General features: G+C 40.7%; 1 protein-coding gene across 4 annotated transcripts; it reads left to right on the top strand.

Moving 5' to 3' along the window:
* The first annotated feature begins 2,442 nt into the window (after positions 1 to 2,442).
* Positions 2,443 to 21,064, top strand: zbtb37 (zinc finger and BTB domain containing 37). Of its 4 annotated transcripts, none has more exons than XM_088598844.1 (5): positions 2,443 to 2,962; positions 5,565 to 5,687; positions 9,388 to 10,296; positions 10,633 to 10,732; positions 13,386 to 21,064. In XM_088598844.1, the coding sequence occupies exons 3-5, from the start codon at positions 9,398 to 9,400 to the stop codon at positions 13,875 to 13,877; spliced, it is 1,491 nt and encodes a 496-aa protein (XP_088454970.1). In that variant the 5' UTR covers positions 2,443 to 2,962; positions 5,565 to 5,687; positions 9,388 to 9,397; the 3' UTR covers positions 13,878 to 21,064. The 4 variants fall into 4 exon arrangements, with proteins under 4 accessions (XP_088454970.1, XP_088454972.1, XP_088454969.1 ...); XM_088598846.1 differs by lacking the exon at positions 5,565 to 5,687 and having other exon boundaries at positions 2,444 to 2,962; positions 9,388 to 9,538; positions 9,644 to 10,296; XM_088598843.1 differs by lacking the exon at positions 5,565 to 5,687 and having other exon boundaries at positions 2,446 to 2,962.
* Positions 21,065 to 21,647: the final 583 nt, after the last annotated feature.

Genomic DNA, 21,647 nt, shown 5'->3' with positions numbered 1-21,647 from the left:
AAAAAATGAAACCCACCTCATTTGTTAGTGCCAGTTTGTGCCGTTGAAAGTAGGATTTTTTGCTGCTTTCGTTTCCGAGATATAGCGCCTTGCTTTTTCGGGGTCATGATGTCACTCGGCCCCCCTACAACGTCGTAGGGGAACAGAACCGGTCTCACTCGTTAGTGCTCTGTTTGTGCCGGTATGTACCATTGAAAGTAACTTCCTAGCGCCTTCTTTTTCGGATAGTGACCTTAACGAATGAGGGGAGTTTAATCATTTGTGCTGTTTGTAGGTAGGCAAACTTCACAAAGCTCTTTAAACGATTAATTACAGTAGGTGAACTGGTGAAGGGCTGAGAGTCACATGGGCTTACATGGGCTTAATTTTTAATTACATGGACTTTTAATTTAGGCATATAAAGGGATTCATGGTGGCAGTTGAAGTTAGGGTAAGGTTTGTCAGAAGGTTTTATTCACTTTTCTAGTGGCTTCACTTGAATTCTATAATAATCAACCAATAACAAAAAAAGAGTCCCATGTCAAGCAAAATGTACGATATGATATTAAAATATATTTGAGGAAATAGATTTAATAGCTCTAATAAGATCTAAAAAGAATTAATCATATATTGGGTGGAGAGGTGGCACTGTGGCTAAGGATCTGCACCTGTGGCTAGAAGGTTGCTGGTTCAAATCCCATGGCCAGCAGAGAAATTCTACTCCCTTAGGACCTTGTGCTCTGACCCCAAGCAAATTCCTAATACAATAAGTTGTATATGGCTAATAAAGTGATCTTATCTTAGAAATTGCTTCCGTAGATATTGGGTACCCATGCAGCTAAGAAGGCTGTGAGTAGAAACGAGGAAATCTCAGACAGGACAAGTCTCCAGATTTAAATCCAGCTGAGTATTTTACATGCTGAGGGAAAAGTGTAAGAACACCTCAAGTGTAAGTAAAAACACAGTGTCTCTATGGGTTGCAAACTAAATGCAGTTGTTGCTTTAGGGGATATACAACCAAAATGTGTCTCAGTACTTATGATCACTTAGAAAGACTGGGTTGAACACAAAGTATATTTTTGGTTTAGCTAAATGACTAAATAAATGTATTAATTGAACATTTTCCATATTTAATATTAATTACTTAAAATTAAAATATATTGTAATTATTATTCAATTAATTTCATGATCATCAATAAAAAAAGTGATTGACTGTAAAGAAAAAAGTTTAAACTTTGCTGACAAAATACTTTTTTAGGATCTGTTATGTTACTATTCTCTAACACTCTACAATAATTAATTTTGATAAACTTATTCATACATTTTGTACCCATAATGGTATGTTGAAAATTTTCGCTATTACTGTTTCTTTTAAAGAGTGTTAAGTATTTTGAGTTTTACTTGATAGGTACAGATATGTTACCCACCCCAAATGATACTCCACCTTGGATGGAAACAATTCCCACAGGGTTTTGCTTTCAGTTGAGTTCTTTATCACAGGTTAATTTATTTGAATTTTCAACCTGATGGAGATTTTAAATTTGCTTTGAAGACTTAAAATCCTTTCATTCTAGAGCATTATCTCAAATGTAATACCAATGATCTCTACAGAATGGGGGGAAAACTGCTCATTGTATTTAAACAAAAATAAGAAAACAAACTCTTAAAAAACATATCGAGAATAGTCTGCTTAAAGTTCTGTATGCTAGAGTAGGGTATTTTGTAACCACAAATTTACAGTTTCTATCATGTTCCATTATGTTATTGTTCACTGAGTTTTTACCTACTGTTTTGTGATTACGAAACATTAACATTTCTTCTGATTTCGTTTCAATCAGAAGAACTAAAATTTCTCCATGATTATCATCTCGTGTTTGCTATTTCAGAATTAACTATCCTACGTTAATTTAATGGTGCAATCATTAACAGAATTATATTAATATAAAATATATTTTACATGTTTAAGAGACTTGTTAAATCCGATAGCCTGAGATTACGTTTGATTCCCAGTACTACATCTCTACTACATTTTTCAGCCTGGATGAAAACGTTTTTCCTCGAATCAGGCGATGTAAAAAATTGTTCGACTGGAATAAAAACAAACTACAATTTTTATAATTAATACAAAACAGCATTTATATAGAAAAATATTACTTTAATCGAATCAAGTGAAGCGCTGTTTTTTTCTTAAAGAAAATGTCTAATTCTTTAAGAAATGTTTCCCTTCTGTTGTTTCAGCAACGTACAGAGACCTATTATGGATAGCTGTTTCTTTCGGCAAAAAGCCTTTAAGATATAAGTGCAGTGTTCGGCCGGCAATGAATGTTTTGGCTATAAAATAATTAACTACAAGTGCCAGAATCCTTTTCTTCTGTTTTCAAGCAAGGCAAGATGGGACTTGATGTTCAACCCAACCAGCGTGGCACCAGCTTTCTCGGTCCATTGCTTCCTGAAAAACAACACTTCCCGAAACGCCAAACACTTTCTGCAATTTTGGGGCCCGCCCCTTGTAATGGACGAGTATGAGCTGCAAAAGGGGAAAGGCGAAGAAATATTTTTTCGAAAATATACTTTATTATTCAGTTATGTGCGTTTAATCTTTCTATGCAGAACTGTCCTTAGCTGGAGTTTAAAGTAAGATATAGGTCCGTATAGCTTGTTTCATGAATTTTAATTGTGATTTAGGATTGCACCAACCCCCTCCCCAGACCTGGGCGCAGAGGGGAGCGGGTAGGCCTGAGCTCATCCCCGAACTCTAGTATGTTGTAGTGGCGGGGTCTAATGAGCTATGGCAAGGTAGCAGTGCCGAGGATTAGCTTGCAGGCAAACACAGTCGAGCGGATCAACGGTGACGACAAGGGCTCAGGGATGTGCAAATAGTCTTCAAGAAACCCCCTTAATCCATGTGCTGGTAACATATTTAAATAGAAACAGTGTTTCCAGGCATTGCCGTGCTTTCAACGCATTCCACCAGATAAAGAAGGTAAGACAGCAACTTCGATTAATCTATTAAGCTAATTGCTCAGTTTAGTGATACATTGAGGTGCAGCTGAAACTGGAGGGGGATCAATAATTTAATGTAGTGCAAAATCTAAGGTTGTCGCCATGGGTCCGAATTGTGATCAGATAGGTTAGCGCGTCTGATGTACACAACGTCATTCCTGTTATTTTAAAAGCCACGGTCAAACCAGCTCCTTTCTTCACAAACCCAGAGGTGCCTGCAAAATTAATATTACACGTTGTGTCCTTATAATTGCAGTTAAGGTTATGCTTAGAAACAGAAGAGAAAGAAAGTAAAGAAGTTGAGTATATTTTCAGAGTTTCAAATCTACACTTTGTCCTACTAAGGACCGTGGCCAACAGCTTCTGTGGTAGAGAGCGCACCTTTGCTCCAGTTTTGAATGTGCAGTACACAGTGAAATAAGACAGTTAACCAATGTGCAAGAGTTTCAATTTGTATTCAAACAAGTCACCTCACTTTTCCGCCGGCTTATTAGAGGATTTATAAATAACTGGGTGTTGGATCCACTGGTTGGGTGGCCGACTTCTATCTTTGATGAGCACAGATTATACTTTCTCTAATTTGACTCAATTTCTCTTCTGTTTTCTCTCTTCGGGTCCGAGGAAGCACCGGAAAAAGGCTCCACAGCCGAAACGTGTTTTCTTTCTTCTCTTTTCAGCATGGAATAAGCCTATTACTTGTTCCTTTGAAGAGTAATGGTGTTTACATTTATTTAACATACAGAAATTACAAGTTTGCGTTTTATGCTTCACAGTGAACACACATAGCTCGCTCTATGTTTTCTTGTACAGGTGCTTGTAATCCATGGTTAAGTCACATTTTATTAATTTGAAATAACAGGACAAGATTTAAAACAAAAATTTAAAGTGCATGTAACCTAAAAAAGCAAACAATGAAAATATAAACATTCAATGAATATTATCCCTTGAATTTAAAAGACTAATAAAATGACATTACTTTCAAGTAATACTTTTTAAAAAGATAAAAGGCAAACATTAACAATGGAAAAACTGTAAAAGATGATAACACCATATCGATTCATTGTAGACATATTGTTGCGTCCTCTTTGTGGCAGGCATAGAGTATTGCTTTCAGGCCAAATAATTCCGTTTTTGTTTCATGAGATGAAAGAATCTTCTAACAACTGGTCTCCAGGGTTTGTCATGTGCCTTCGTGGAAACTCAACGTGTGCCATTACTACCCGTCTAGAGTCTCACCCATAGAGGCTAAATCTGGGTAAACCTGAACCTAAACCTGAAGAAGGCTCCACAGCCAAAACGTAGTGTTTCCTTTCTTCTCTTTTCAGCATGGGATAAACCTATTACTTGTTCCTTTAAATCTGGGTAGTGCTGCAGAGACTGCTGTCATTGTTGTGATCCCATCTCAGCCATGGAACTCCATAGCTCTGTCAGGGTGGTCACTTGGTTCTCGGTTGCTTCTTTAACCAAGCTCCTTCTTGCCAGTTGCTAGCAAGTGTCTGGGTGGTTCTGTATTCACTCAATTTCATAATGTTTGCTCTTGGGAATTTTTAAAATCATTATGTTTTATACTCCTTTCCTGATGTCTTGTACTAATTTCTGTTTGAGCTTGCAACACAACAAATTGTAAAAACACCCAAGGAAGGATTTATATAAATAGTACATTGCAGCTGCAATGTGCAATAGTCCATGTGGTGTTGGCTTTGATGCTGTCACTGTAATGATGGCACTGTGCTTTTGATGATCTATGAGAAATGGGATTGTGCTGTAGTGGCCTTTGTGGTGATGGCACTGTGTTGTAATGGCTTTGGGTGTAATGGGAGATGGCTCTGTGCTGTAATGGTTGGTGCTGTGATTGTACTTGTAATGTGGCACTGTGCTGTTTTTATCTATATGCCGAAGGCTATGTGCTGAAATAACTGGTACCTGAAGTACATGATCAGTCTTTTTTCTGTGTAAGGGTTTTTAATTGGTCCAGCATATTCTGGAAGTGTTAACAAAGTGGGCTGGGAGATACGGCCTAAAATTAATATATTTATATTTTTTTCTCTGCCACCATTTTTTAAATCCGCTTCACGTTGCAATTTACAAACACGACATCCACTTGCATTGTGACTGCTGCTTCTACAGCCGACTACTCCCCGATGAAATTATTCAGCTGATTACTTTTAACCTCCTGCTACTGCATTGATTCAGGATTTCCTTCCCGTCTTGTTGCATCGTCGCAGATTCTTCTAACATGCTTCTAAGGTACACCTCACTGCAACGGCTGCAACTAAAACAGAATTATTTCCTGGTAAAAGACACATTTGATTATTGCTGTAATATTGGGATCTTATGACCGATGCGTTCCATCCATCCCGGCACAGAACGCTGTTTCTTTCCTTCTTCTACGCACAGAGTCTCTATCCCTGCCTCTTGGCGCAAGACTGGAAGTCCATCCTGCACCAGCGCCGACCTAAAAAAATTACTCTCACTACTGCACTTGGAACCCACTCCGCTTCCCCCTGGATCCTCGAGACTGGCCAGATCTGCACTAAACTCCATGAACAATAAGTCTCTTTTTATATGTGACTTTATTTCAGATAAAACACTGGACATTCTGTGCTTAACCGAAACCTGGCACAGACAAAACGATGGTCTCCTGCTTAACCAACTAGCCCCTTCTGGGTATGGGTTGTTTGACCTTCCGCGTCTCTCAGGCAGAGGTGGGGACATAATTGTTAGTTACAATCTTCTTTAAAACTTAAGTCCCATTACTTTACCTCTTCCCTCCTCTTTTGAGTGTCTTGTTTTAAATGTCTCTGTACCCAACTCTACTATCATTGCCACAGTTTATAGACCACCCAAACCTAACAGTGCCCTTTTAGGTGAGTTTGCGGATTTACTTTCATTTTTATGCCTCAGATTTAAGAGGATCCTTATTCTTGGGGACTTTAATATACACATTGACTCAAGGTCTTCCAGTTTGGCTAAGGATATTCTAGCTCTATTGGGATGCTTTGATCTTACTCAGTTTGTTCGTAGCCCAACACATAACGAAGGACACACCCTAGACTTAATCATTGCAAATGACTCTTGCTTCCCACTGCTCTTCCCTTGAACTAAGCCTCTCTGACCACTAAGCTATTTTTTTTAATCTGGAATTACCTGTTTCTAATACTTCCCCCTAACACTCCGTACATTTTTGCAACTGGAGATCAGTTGATCAGCCTAGGTTCACAAATTCTATCCTCCTTATCTTGTTTCTCTACCTCTGACCTGCTAGAGGACAAAATACATTTGCTTAATGGCACTCTTTTATCTACCTTGACACCTTTTCTCTTCTAAAAACTCGAACCCTCTCTTTTTCCCGCTCTGCCTCCTGGTACACTGACCATCTTCGATGTCCCAGAAACTTGAGCATAGGTGGCATCTTTCTGGCCTAAACGTACATTATCAGGCTTGGAAAGATTACTTGTCTGAATATAAGGATATGACAGAGTCTGCTAGATTTAGCTACTTCTCTCACATCACTGAAAATAACCATAACAACCCTAGACACCTTTTCTCCACCATCAACAGACTGGCCCACCACATTACCATCCTGATTGCAACTTTGTAACACATTTTTAGATTTCTTTAGCTCCAAGATCGACAACATCTGGCATAACTTTTTCTCCACAATGCATATCATTCACACATCTCCTTCCTCCTTATCCAACTTTTCTGGTTCCCTTCTCTCCAACTTCGCTCTTCTTGACTCTGCATCCCTCAGTAAACTAGTTTCACGCATTAAATCCACCACCTCTATATAAGATCCCATTCCCACCACTTTATTTCAGTCCTGTTTCACTTCTCTCTGCCCCGTTGTTCTCAATATAATAAATGAATCCTTGAGCACTGGTGTTGTACCAACGGTCCTTAATAACTGCTGCCATTACCCCCGTGCCAAAAAAGCCTAACATGGCTCTGGACAATCTAAATAATTTTTGCCCCATCTCCAACTTACCCTTTCTTGCAAAAGTTCTAGAACGTGCTGTCACATTTCAATTATATAGCCACCTCATTGTAAATAACCTTTTCAAACCCCTCCAATCTGGCTTTTGTCAACTTCACAGCACAGAAACTGTAACTCAAGTTACCAGTGATCTTCTAATAGCTTCTGATTCTGGTTCTCTTTCTTCTTGATCTCAGTGCTGCTTTCGACATTATTAACCATGACAGCTTACTTTCTCGTCTTGAGACTGTGTTTGGAGTTTCTGACACTGCTGATCACTGTCACTTTGTCTCTCTTGGCAGATTTAGGTCTGAAATTGGTCACATTAAGTCTGGTTTTCCTCAGGGCTCAATACTTGGTCCCCTACTTTTCAGTATTTACATGTTTCACTTGGTCAGCTTTTAAGATCACATGGCCTCAACTATCATTTATATGCTGATGATACTAAAATATACATCCATATCAAACCTGACACTGATGTGGCTGTTTCTAATAGCATCTCTGACATAAAAACTTGGATGACTCAATATTTTCTTAATCTTAATGGTGACAAGACCAAAAACATGCTTATTGGCACCCCCCATCAACTTTGTAAAGCCAGTCCTGTAACCCTGTCTGTGGATGTTACTGTACTTGAGCTTCAGTCTAAATTGAAAAAACCTTGGGGTGATTTTTGATTGGCTTAACATTTGACCCACATCTGCATCATGGTGTTAAAAGACCTTTTTTTTCAACGCCCTATGTTATCACTAACTGTGGCTGAAAAGCTGATCAACAAATTTGTCTTCTCCCGAATTGACTACTGTCATGCTCCACTCTCCGGGGGGTATCTAAATGCACATTGAACAAACTCCAGTATGTCCAAAATTAAGCAGCCAGATTCCTGACCAGGTCTAAGTGATCACATTACTCCTATCCTGGAGTCCTTGCACTGGCTTCCTGTCAAGTTTCGTGTCTACTTCAAAATCCTCATGCTCACCTATAAGGCTCTGCGTGGCTAATTCTGATCTCCTAACTGTCCCCCAAGCCTGTCTACACTCTATGGGTGACAGGGCCTTCTCCTGTTATGCCCCTAAGCTCTGGAACTCTCTCCCCAAGAATATCAGAGAGTCACCTTCTCTAAACTCCTTCAAATCCAGGCTCAAAACCTTCTGCTTTAGAAGAGCCTTTGCTTAACTGGTTTTATTCCTTGCTTCTACTGTATTTAGTACCACCATCTACTGGCTCCTCTGTGTATTCTCATTGTGTTTATCTTGTGTATTTTTTATTGTTTATTTTTAATTGTTGTTGCTGTTGTCATTCTGTAAAGCGCTTTGAGAAGCCACCTTTAAAGGTATATAAAGATTATTATATCACGGTATAATTTTAGTTTTGGACAGTTATGATATACATTACAACATATAATATACATTTTTTTCTCATCCTTTCAATAGAACATGCTTTAAAAGGAGTACAAGACTTGGATAGTAAATAAGTTGCCTGGAGTTAACTATTAGGTTATTATTAACTATTGGTTAGCTACTGTGTTTTTCCTTTAATATTTTTGAAATTTCACATTGAACTGAAGTAGAAGTCGATCATTTTAAGAACATTTTTATTTTGCAGAACTGAAACAATACAATAAACTTATGAACATAAATTATATAAGTAAATATGTAATACTTCAAAGTATGGCTGTGAAGTGCGGCTTGACCACAGGTCAGTTGTAGTAGAAAAGTGTGTAATACTGGCAAGTTCTTCCTCCACTTTATCAGGACAGATGCTGTACAACTTTGGGATTTCGGTTTGATTGAAATATTTGCGGTTTGGTATTACATAGCAGGAATCCAGTGTTTCCACCAGTGCCTTAAAGCTATCTCTCTCAGTGGTTTGGATGGGTACCATGTCCTTACACAGGTACACAGTTATGGTATGTGTAATGTCCTTCCACCACTGGCTTTTCTTATCATAAGGACAACGACTAGTTAACGACTCAGGCAGCAATGTCTGCATTGTGGCTTTTCTTTTCACATTGACACTAGAACTGCTTGATTCGGAGCGCATTCTCGTACTTTCCTCATACTCGCATACATGTTTCATCTTTAGGTGATTCTAAATTCAGAATTCTAGAATTGGAGCTAATATATGTTAGAATTTTAAACTATGACAGGTCAATCATAAAAATTTCCAAACACCGTTTTGCAACGATGCTGGCGGCGCCATCTATGTAAACATCAAAATCCATTCTCTACCGGTATAAACAGTATAGCCAAATCCATATCGTCGCACATATTTCTACCGGTATACCGTCTATACCGGTTATACCGCCCACCCCTATGCCCATCTTTAGACTGTGGATATTTCAGACTTCCTTCATTTTGAGCAAATTGTGAACAAGCAGATGTGAATTATATTCATATTCCCATCTCTCTGTCCTGGTTCTTTTCCAGGTTACCCAGTATGGAGCGAGCCGGCAGCATCCAGCTAGAGATCCCTGACTTCAGTAACTCGGTGCTGTCCCACCTGAATCAGCTGCGCATGCAAGGCCGCCTGTGTGACATCATTGTCAACGTGCAAGGACAGAGCTTCCGTGCTCACAAGGTAGTCCTGGCTGCCAGCTCGCCCTACTTCCGTGATCACATGTCCCTGAGCGAGATGAGCACAGTCTCCTTGTCTGTCATCCGTAACCCCACTGTCTTTGAGCAGCTGCTCTCCTTCTGCTACACCGGCCGCCTGTGCCTGCAGCTGGCCGATATCATCAGCTACCTGACAGCGGCCAGCTTCCTGCAGATGCAGCACATCATCGACAAGTGCACCCAGATCCTGGAGAGCATCCACTTCAAGATCAGCGTGGCTGACGTGGAGGCCGAGCTGAGCCAGGGAGCGCGGGGTAAGCACCAGGACCGGTCGCTGGAGTCCAGCCGGGGTGGTGCACCCCGCTCTCTCAGCCCACGTCATGGGAGCCCCCGAGGCAGCCGTCGTAGTGGGGGAGGGGTAATTGATGTGAGCCCCCAGATCATTGAGCATGGTGCTTCAGAGGGACTTGGCAAGGAGCCCATCCTGCGCATCAACCGGGCCGGCCAGTGGTATGTGGAGACTGGGCTAGAGGCGGGGCGGGGGGGCGCGCTGGAGGAGGATGTGCGGGTGGTGGACGGACTGCGGATCAAGACAGAGCGGCTGGAGGAGTGGATGGCAGCTGAGACACAGGCCTCCGGGGAGGAGGGAAGCAGTGCTGAGGAAGTGACGGCCATGATGATCGACACCACTGGCCACAGCTCACTCCCCCAGGAGGGCTTCAGCATGGGGGCTTCAGGAGCCAAGGGCTCCCAGCCCTCCAGCAGCTTCAGCGAAACAGACAGGTACGTGTGGAGCCAGGCCCTCGGCCTGAATGCCTGGAGCTCAGTTCGGGAGTTCAATGGCAAATCATGTCAAAACTTAAGTTAAGATTCACAATCGGGTTAAAACTACTACATGATGTGAATTATTTAGGTGTTATTAAGTGCTGAACTACTGAAAGAGAAGCAGAAATTTCCTTTGGATTCTGAGGCTGGGAGCAGTAAGTGCCGACCATCTATATGCTTTTGTGTGTGTAAGCATCTGGGTCGCTGTATTAACATGGTAGTCTTTGATAGTGGTAGTCTATTGATGAGTGAGTGCAAGAGTTTGTTCCTCATAGGGTGTCTCTTTTCTGCCAGGTTCAGCCCCACGGGCAGTGTGGTGGTGGTGGCGGAGCGGCAGAGAGCCAAGAGCGAGTCTCCATGGAGGGTGGATGATCAGAGACAGCCCACTTCACAGGTACACAACCCTGTTTCACCTTCAGGCGATCCTGAGCTCCCTGTAGGATTAAGGTCTTTTTTTTTTTTTTCAAGCCCCACCAAGGCAGCAGGAAACAAACTTTAGATTCAGGAAGGAAGATTTCAGCCATGGACGTTTTTGCCATGAGACCAAGACTAACACAAGGACATCAGTTGACCATCTACAGAAAATCACCCCTTATCAATACTCTGGGTGCTGTGTGTTGTGGATTTTAATCTTTTGCTAGCCCTGAGTTAATAAAGATGACCATGACAGAGGCCTCAATGTATTTTAAATCATTAAGAGTAGACATCTAGACTGAATAAGCAAACAACACAGAATGTGAAAGCAACTTGGAAAACATAAGCAGAGACAGCATAAAGGTCTTTTAACATATCAGATAACGCTATCTTTGTCAGGAAGCTGATTGTGATAGTTGCATGAAGCCAGTTTAAAACCTCAGCATGCATTCATTTTCTTTTTTCTCAGCATCTGAGCATATGCTCTAAGAAAAAGACGAGAAGTGCTAAGGATAAATCATAGGGCCCTGCCAGAATTCATTGTCAGAGGTTCCAAGGTCCAGACAGACAATAGGATGTTAGTAGTGTCACAGTCTTCTTGTGATGGGATTTCTTCTTAGTATTGTGCCTTTTTTCACCTTTGTTTCATTTATCAGATTAAATTAGTCTGCATGGCTAAAAGTACTCCCTGTATATTTCTCACAAGTCAGTCTCAAATTAGACTGAAAGTGGAAAAAGGGATGCCTTAAAGATAGAGCTGGGTCTGCAACTTGATAATGTCTGGTGTCAGATCACACACTCATCTGGTCACTTCAAACATTAATGCAGCTTTAAGAGAAATTTAATTGTGATGGCTGTCAGTCGTAGTAACAGGAAAAAAAATGATTGTGGCTGAAATAATGAAAAGCCATTTTTACCGTGTTCAGTCCTGTAAAGAGACCTTTAAGTGTGGTGATAGAAATTTATATAAAGCAACCAAATATGAATTTGGGTGTGCAGTGCAGAAAGCAAAGGCCCAATACAGAGATCAGTTAGAAAGCAAATTGAATAGCGAAGACAGGAAGGGGGTATGGCAGGGCCTGCAGCAGATTACAGACTGGGCAAGAACCCTCTTGATGATGATCCAAAGCTCCCAGACAAGTTGAACAATTTCTACAGTAGATTTGAGGTACAAGACTGCCTTCAACAAATAGTTAATGTATTTCTAGAAACCTCTTCCCCTCCCTTTATCCTTGGTGAACATGAGGTTAGATACCAGTTTCGCAAACAAAATGGCAGGAAAGCCGGGGGCCCAGATCATGTTTCAGGTTCAACTTTAAAATCATATGCAGATCAGCTGTCACCCATCCTAAGGTGTTTAATGTGTCACTGCAACAGTCTAGGATTCCTGCTTGTTTTAAGTCTGCGTTTCCAAAGAAATCAATCAATCAATTATTAAATACTGGCTATGATTCAGTGATTACTGCCTTTAACACAGAAGTCCCCCAGAGGCTCTTTCATCATTTGATTGACATGGGTGTAAATCAATCAGTGTGTTTCTGGTTTCCAGATTTTTTTCAGGCAAGAGGCAGGTGGTCAAAGTACACCAGAAACACTCTCAGCCACTGGTTTTAAATACAGGTGCACCCCAAAGCTGCTGTATGTCAACACTTGTGTACTCCTTGTATGCTAATGATTGTGTTATGTCCTACCGAATCTGTGAAATTAATTCATTTGGCAGGGCTCCTATCCCAGTCCCTCTGAACCACAATGGCTGGGCTAAAAATGACAAATCTCTTTACAGGAAGGAGGTGGCTGCTTTTGTGAGCTGGTGCAGTCAAACCAATGTCTAGCTAAATGTTACTAAAATCAAAGAAGTAATCTTTCATTTCAAATGTGACAAGAATGAACTACAACCTCTTTAGATTGATGGTCAGTGGAGATGGCAGATACCTTTACGTTTCTTGGCACAACGATCTCCTCCACTTTGGAATGGGTGACCAATGTGCACCAGATAGTGAAGAAAGCCCATCAGAGACTCTTTTCACAGGCAGCTCAGAATGTTTGGTGTGTATCAGGAAGCCATGGTCCATTTTTACTGGGCAACAATTGAGAGCATGTTAACTTTTTCTGTAATGGTCTAGTGTGGGAAAGTAGCCATTTGGGAGAGGAAACAGGTGCAGATTTTAATCCACACTGCTTGTAAAATATTTGGTTGTGACCATCTGTTGCTTCCACATATGCAAAACATTTAAATAAAAAAATGAAGATAATCAGCAACCATTCCCACCCAGCGTTTCCCTCGGCATGTGCTAAGATGTGTGAAATCTAGAACAGAGCGGTTTTCAGAAGAGCACCTGCCCTGAGGCTATTCAGTCTCTGTTATAAAAGTGTTTATTAGAGTACTTACTGATAAATGTGTGGATATCTTAATTTGAATGTAGCAGCATAGTGTATTTAGTTTTGTCTGTTGTTCATGATTTTTCTTTCTCTTCTTTTATCTGTTTTTTGTATCAAAGGTTGGTTTGGCAGTAAGACTTTAACTTTGAGGGAGACGACAAAAGTGCGTTAAAAGCTCGAGAGCTGATCAAGGGAGTTTATATATATCGACTAGCTGCTTACATCTAACGCTGTCCTCCTGTTGTCCCCTTCAGGGCGAGGAGCAGACAGTGTTCGACGTGGGTGGCTATGAGGAGTACTTGCGCGAGCAGGTGGGCGACCGCTGGTTCCGCTACAATCCGCGGCTCACCTGCATTTACTGCTGCAAGTCCTTCAACCAGAAGGGCAGCCTGGACCGGCACATGCGGCTGCACATGGGCATCACCCCCTTCGTGTGCCGCATCTGCGGCAAGAAGTACACACGCAAGGACCAGCTGGAGTACCATATCCGCAAGCACACGGGCAACAAGCCCTTCCACTGCCACGTCTGTGGCAAGAGCTTCCCTTTCCAGGCCATCCTCAACCAGCACTTCCGCAAGAACCACCCTGGCTGCGCCCCCCAGGAGGTCTCACACAGCGCCTCCCCCGAGACCACCGTGCCCTCGCGCGGCCAGAACGAGGACGAGTCTCCCTCGCAGGAGGAAGGGGGCGCAGCCGCCTTCAGCGAGGCGGTGCAGCCTTCGGTGTCCACCACCGGGCCCGACTGATCGCTTCGATCTCTGGCCAGGGGGGCGGGGCAGGGAGAGCGGGGGGAGGAGGCGAGTGAGGCTCTGCTCTCCCTGGTGCAATCCTTGAGCTGTGTTTACAGAAGAGGGGGCCCAGCGCCCTACTCGTATGTGTGATGGATTGGACTGTATTTTTATGGCCAGGAGGCCGAAGGCTTTTCTCAGCACACGTAATGGCAGGATTCTAGTAAGTTATTGCCAAATTTGGTTTTAAGATTTTTCTCCCATCTGCCCTCACAAAATAAAGATGCACAAGAAAAAAGATGCAGTTTCCCAACATTAGATTGAAGACTTTTGTTTCCACCTTAGTGCCCCGCAAAGTAAATGATTTGACCCCATGTGTCACTGAAGCAGAGGAGACGCAGGGTTGCAGCGGGGTGATTTTTATTTCTCTGGCCTCTTGTGTGGGTCCAAACTGAACTCATAGTAGAAGAGAAATGAGCTTCAGAGCCTCAGCCAGGACTTCATGGCTTATCTCTGTCCCAGTCCAGATATGCCAGTGCTGCTGTGTGGCCTCTGCTCAAAGGTGGGGCCTTCTTAAGGTGAGTGACAGTTTCACTTTAAAGTCCTAAAAGGACATTTGCCAAAACCTTAAGCACCAAGGAGCTTACCACTAAAGTAAACCTAAAAAGAAGATTGGAAATAAACCATTCTTTTTTGTAACCTTGACTTTTATATAATCCTGATTTAAATTGATTTTTTAATTTAGTAAATACAAAAACAGGTATTTATTAATTTAAGTAGACCTCACCTTTTGCCTTGAGACAATCTTGTTGAGATTGCCAGAAAAACGTTCAGTTTCAAAGGGACGTGCTGCTGGAATATTTCAATATATTAACGGCGTACTTTTTTAAAGCTTGAAAACACTGACTCAGTTATTGTAGGGTCAGGTTTAACACAACAGCTGTTAAGCTGGATAAAATGAAAGTAGTTGGCTAAATAAAGAAACTGAGGTGCAGTTTGCAGTGGGGATGATAAAATGACTGAGACCATTAGCTGCTGATCTTGCAGTTCTGAAGTCAGATAGGAGAGCCATCTGCTAAGTTTTCTGAACACCAGCTTACTTATGGTTGCTTCTGATACGCTGTAATCCTTCTGGCTCCTCCTGTTTCCTAGGATCCCACATTAAATGAGTGAATTAATTTTCTTTGCTCACCATTGGGCATTTCCATCTATTTGAGCATCTGATCACATTTCTTAAAAGACTATTTTTACAGCGGAACCTGCACTGAGGCCTTCCCTAGCCTACAGCCTAAGATCCAAGTGTCCCCCTCCAATCCAAATCTCTGACAGAGCACAGAGGATAAGCTCCAGATCCAGTGTATTTGGAGGAACCTGGATCACAAGATCTTCCACAGGAATCAGGATTAATTCCTGGTGCTGACTTTGTGCATTGTCTTTCATTACAGTCCGTTCTCATTGGGCAGTTCTGCAGCAGTGAGTGCATGCACCACAGTCTCTGCTGAAATGATCTCCCACAGACAATAACAAGACATTGCTATGAAAGCAACAATGATAACACCACTCCTTTAGAATTCCACAAATGTTATGATATTTCTTGGTCCATTTAATTTCTTGTTAAATCAGCTGCTCATTTGCTATATTCAGCACAGTCAATAAGCTCATGGAGTTGCTACAGGAGCCCTGGCTTCAGTTCCCTCCTTTCAGTTTTTTTCCAGTTTTTAAAAGGTTGGGATCATGCCGGATGCTATGTGACTTTTTTATTTTCTGTCAAAATCGTCCTCGGTTTGCGGCTGCCTGAGTAGGGCAGCTGATTTTCGCTCATCCTACAGACAGAGCCAAACTACAGGATGGGTTTAATCGTGCCAATTGGAGGAAGATGCTCTTAAGAACGTTTAGTTCTCTTTTGCGTTGACAAAATAAAGGAAGCACACTTGAACCAAAAAAGAGACCCTACAAATCCTAAAGCAATGAATTCTTTTTGCATAAAGAAATACTACAACTGTTACGCCATTGAAACCTCCACTGATGTTTTTTTAAGACTGTATAGACTTTTGATTAATGTCCAGGCGGGTTGTGCAGGAAGATTTCTCGAGTAAGCAAAGGAGACTTTCTGCACTTGATAGAGCTCTAGTACAGACACACTGCCGGGAAATATGGGGGTGTGAGAGCTGTGCTCCCAGAGTGCACACAGCCACTGCGTCATTTCCCTGAACAAAAACTAAGGAATGAAGGGTCTTTTCATTTTTCCTCCATCATGGAAGTAAGATCACGACAACGAGCACTTATAAAAGAAAATGGGACTATGAAACACTAGCTACTTTAACAAAAGGTTTTTATTTCTATAAATATATACAAATATATTTAAGCTAAATTCTATTTGTACAGCAAATAAGCCTATATTATCTAAAAAGCTAAATTTAGCAAAGTGAGAAATGCTTATTTGGACTGTTAGCAGGATTTCATTTACTTTGGCAATGGGCTGTGAATTATAAATGGGTGTGCGCCAGGTTTTACATGGTGTGTGTTCAGACGGCTACTGATTTTTCTACATGATGTTTTTTTTTGTTCTGTGTTTGTTGTCTTCTCCATTTTTACATTAATGTAAGAGTCAGAGCCTCAAATCAGTAAGAAACCTTGTTCCCATATCAAATGAATATTTGTGAGTGAGAGCGAGCAGACAGCTGCTGCAGGTTTTGGTCTATTTTTAGACATCCTGGGAGAGATTTGAGCTGGTTTCCAAGCTGCTGTTACATGCTGGGGGATCCGGAATTATGTGGGAGAGCTTCCGTGTTCTAGTCCAGTGCATCTGCCCATGAGCTGCGGAGCAGCTTGGAAGATGATTCTTAGTGCTAGATTTCTTTCAGAGAAGCAGAAAGTGCTTCAGTGTGAGAAAAAGAAAACTGAATGCCTTCCACACGGCGGTAGTGTCAATCAAAAGTGACCAGACTGCTGGCAACTGTGCTTGGGTTTGTGTTCCACTTGTGTGGAAGGGTGAGCAGTTATAGCTTTGTTACACATTACTGTCACATTAATAGCACTTTCTGCACCATATTTTAGCCATCCTGCTGTTGATTTACACAATGACTTCACTGTGAAGTGCAGCCCTTCTTAAAGGTATCTTCATGTTCCCTTTTACTACATGTGCAAAGCATTGATCTGAAATACTATAATGACACCCTGGAAAGCAGAAAAATATAAACTGTAAGCATTTATATTTATTGTAAATCTGCAGATGCTTCATCATTATCTATGCTGGGTGTGTTTGATACAGATTTAGACTGCTTTTTAAAAGCTTTAATAGGAAATGTGAGAGCCAAATTTCTATTTACTGTGTAAATAATGAAAAGTAGTTTTAATGCAGAAGAGACTTGTGTTAACAACTTTTTAGAGAACATCGTGCACCTTTTACAAATTATAGCACATGGAGACTTTTGTCAATAAAACGCAAATAGCTAAAATTGCCATTTTTATTGTTGATTTTCATTTTAGTTCACATATCTCCATTGGTATCTCATTGGAATCAGGACATTTGCCACTATTTTTTTTTCTGAGTGCAGGTAAATTGGTACCTGCTATATTATTAAACCATTTAAAATAGAAGTTTTAGTTATTCACCATTTAGGGCAGGGTGAAATAATGCAACTGTCCTTTAATCTGTGTTATTTTGGAGGTTACCAGGTTTATTTTAACAAAGATGATACATCCAGGCATAATACTAGGTAGTCATTAAACGATGACTACCCAGTGATATGATATCTTGATCTGCCTTGTGCCTGTGACCAGTACTGGCTTGCTTGAAGAGTGTAATGTTGCACTTGCCACTTCTTTCAGTTAAGAACAGTTTCAGGATGAATCCCACATTCATAGTGGCTGTAGGAGAGATTGAAATAGAATTGTTTTTAAAGAGAACAGAGCCCTGTTTTAAGTGATATCTTCCCCAAAGTCTATGTTAAGTTTTTCCTCCTGTGTGAAGTTGGATTACAAAGAGCAGTCAAGCTTTTCTTTTGAGGGTGAAAATTGTGCATGTAGATATTTTGCTTTGTTAGTTTGGTCACTACAGGATTTTAACAGCATGAAATAATCAAGGCAGATGCTCCAGTCCAAGATCTTCAAAAAAGAAAACATGGGAAAACATGGGAACTCATACAGCAACTAAATTGCTGTTTAGTGACAGGGACACTGTACTGTAAACAGGCACCATCCTTCGGATGAGACGTAAAACCAAGATCCTGACTATCTGTGGTCATTAAAAATCCCAGGGCGTTTCACGAAAAGAGTAGGGGTGTAACCTGGCCAAATTTCCCATTGGCCTTTACCAATCATGGCCTCCTAATAATCCCCAATTGGCTTAATTACTCTGCTCTCCTCCCCACTGATAGCTGATGTGTGGTGAGAGTTCTCACGCACTATGGCTGGCATCGCATCATCCAGGTGGATGCTGCACATTGGTGGTGGTGGAGGGGAGTCCCCATTACCTGTAAAGCGCTTCGAGTGGAGTGTCCAGAAAAGCACTATATAAGTGTAAGCAATTATTATTATTAAGAGAAGCAAAAGTCCGTATATTGCAGCCTTGAGCCCCTAGACACATGGAATACAAAAAGACAGGTATATTTGAGTAACTTTCAAGTATGCTAACGGCAGTTTTCTGTTGTGTGCTTTGGGGACTTGCATGGGTGCACCTAATTTAAATGACAGGATTCAGGGACGACCTTAAATGCTGTACATTATAAATATTTACATAGCAGTTTTCTTTATAGTGGTCTGTAGTAAGTACACTTTCAGTTTTCTGTACTTCAAAACATAGCCTTCTGTAACACACTTTTTGTTTACTTTTACACTCTGGAAACCCTTGACGGAATTCTTTAAACAAGAATCACTTGAAATCTTCATAGAAGAACATCTTTTGTGGGGTAGTATAGTAAGGATTGCTGCTTCACAGATGTTGGGTCCTTGCTTCATTTTCGCACTGAAAACGCATGTTTTCCCCATTCTTGCATGAGTTTTTGCTGAGTGTTCTAATTTTCTTAACTTCCAAAGCTATACTGGATAGGTTAATCGAAACCTCTAAGAGGTGCCTGTATTTGTGTACCCTGTAATTGACTGGTGACCCTCATATCCTTACAGGAAAGACTGAGTTAACACATGAAACTGAAATTTTTTAACTTAAATTCTGGTAAGTTTATGGAGGTGTGATTAATAGAACATTTTATTTTCTCTGCTTATTCCTATTCATTATTGTTTTCAATAATGTTTTTTAGATAGATGTGTTTCTCTTTACACTAATGTGTAAGATATCTGCTTTCTGCTATAGGTTTTGGTAGCTTAACCTACCCTTAAACAGCACAGAGTTTCAAAAATAGTGTTATACCAGATTACAAAATACTGCAGCTCTTTATGTAACATGCCAGTATTTCTTAGTAAAAGATTGATCTCCGTTCTACTCCATTTTCAACGTTATTGCATGTGTCTGCTCTCTCAGTATGCCATTCACCCTCTTTTGCAATAACAAAATACAACTTGTTTTTTCTTGTGGAATCATAAGTTCTAGCAGTTCATTTGGGCAGCAGTAACAGCTAAAACAGTTGTAAACCTTTTGTTGTGAGAGATGGTGTGAGAATGTGAAAATGGAAAACCTAGTCACTGGTATTCTTTTTGAAGTCCATATCTGCCTGTGAGTAAAATATGAGACTCTGAACCCTGTGTAGCCCTGATATTCCTCCCCTTCACTTCCTGTCAATAAGAGTTATTTCAGATGGTGTGTCTGGAATAAACTAGTATGACCATTTCACTCAATGTGAAAAACCCACAACTGCTTGCTATTGAAGATGAATGTTGTAGTATGGATTTGCTAGGCTCTCTTTACAAAAAAAATGCACCAGTAGAGCAAATTAAATCTAATTTGGAGTCTCATTTGTCAGTTTTTTTCTGTTGCATTTTAGCACTCAACTGTGTATTTGCAGATATTTGCATCTTTTGCTATAGAATATTTCCATCCACACTAAATTTGTGTAACAGGAGCAGTAAATTCCTTAATGTTATGAAAACTGGAAGAAAAAGAACTGTAGAGACTCTTAAATTACTCTAACATGTAATAGGTTATTTTCTGTGTTATCTTTAATAAGGTGGAACAGATTAATAGCAGTGTGGTGGGGGAGGCTTTATCAACACAGCCTTGTGGAACCTGCTTCAGTTGTTATTCTTCGCAAACCCTGAGCTGCCCAGTCAATGATGATTTATATACAGTAGGCTATTTTCATTTTGTATTAACATAGTTAATAGAAAAAATAGTTGCTTCAGTACGAAAAGGCATATAAGCCTATTCCTCTGGTTCCACAACAGAACATTTTTCCAAACATATCTTTCTGTCAGTCTGTCTGTTCATTGTGTGGATGCTATATTCCTGTGTGTCATCAGATTGCATGGGGATCTTCCACAAGGAAAGGTTAATTTGGAATCCTTGTAAATATGTATCAACACAACAACCTAAACAACCACTACATCAGCATCAATAGCTGCAATTACAGTATTTCAACTCATTTTAACACCTCAGTCAGTTTATTTACAAAACCAAGCACTTTAAGTGTTACTGTGAAGGATAGGTTATATAATTATTTTTATTCACGTTTTCACAGAAGGCCTTTCCTAATAATGCTGATTCTGGGCACTCCTTGTGTGAAATATATCTTGCGGTTTTTAGCCAGTGAAACGCCCCACTGTTGCCCTGGGACACTCAGTGGGATTGATTTTTAAATAAATGCATGGGTTATTAAGCTTTAATTCTACTAAAATATAATAATAGTAAGGGGGTGGCCCTGATCAGTGCAATCAGACTGTATTATTAACCTCATTAAAGGAAGGCTTTGTTTTAGCGGTAGAGAATTAAAGACATGCATGTGTTCCTGTAGGTGTTCGACTGTGAACTGAAGGGGGACAGTAAAATCCCACTCCAGGTCCCACTGACTTGAACCCTGTCCCTTTGTATTTTGTGTTCAGAGTGAATACATATTTACCTGTTACAGGGTTTTTCTAAAGCTTTTAACAAGCCCCTTTCCCTGATATATTTTTTAGCTGTGTATTTAACTCAGTGGTGCTGAAACACGTAAGAATGCTGTATGGTGTTCATGTTTTTTTTCCTTTGTTACTAAAGTTGTGCGTTTTTTATTTAAACACTGAATATAAAATAAAAACAGAAAACCCTTACTACATCCTGAGTTTTCTGTGGTTTTATTGAATACAAAACTTGTGAATAAGGTGAAACTTGATTTATGATTTAACAAATTAGTGCCCTCTGTTCCTTCCTCTACTATGAAGTTTCTGTCCAGCCCATTCACTGCTGCACGTTTGACAATAGTGAATACTATTTGTGCATTGACAGGATAGGCCTTTTAGCCCATAAAGCCCAGAGTACTGCCAAGAACTAAAACAGGCCTCTCTCACCTCCCTTACTCACAAGTTCCCAGGCTGCAGTATAGTGACAAGGACTTCTGCCACCATACCAGAGCTTCCTGAACAGCTTTGCACTGCCCTGTTTAAGCGTCCAATGATCAGACTGTCACACAGTTGTCTCCTACGCTTAACCTGGAAAACCCCAGTCTTATTTTAAGTCATGGATTTAATTCACTGAGAACAGAGCTCAGTTACAGAGAACAGATGTCTTCTTGTAGCTCTCCAGGGCCAAAACAGGATCCAGCTTCTCCACTTGAGCCAGAAAGGAACAATAGACCTATCCATACTGCAAAAAAGGCCTTTTCATCCCTAAGAAAAAGCAGAGTTCTCAGATCATTATAT

The sequence above is a fragment of the Lepisosteus platostomus genome, chromosome 11 (assembly GCF_059453375.1).
Source record: "Lepisosteus platostomus isolate fLepPlt1 chromosome 11, fLepPlt1.hap1, whole genome shotgun sequence".
NCBI classification, from domain to species: domain Eukaryota; kingdom Metazoa; phylum Chordata; class Actinopteri; order Semionotiformes; family Lepisosteidae; genus Lepisosteus; species Lepisosteus platostomus.
The sequence above is the reverse complement of the archived record's forward strand: the minus strand, read 5'-3'. Positions and strand labels throughout refer to the sequence as shown.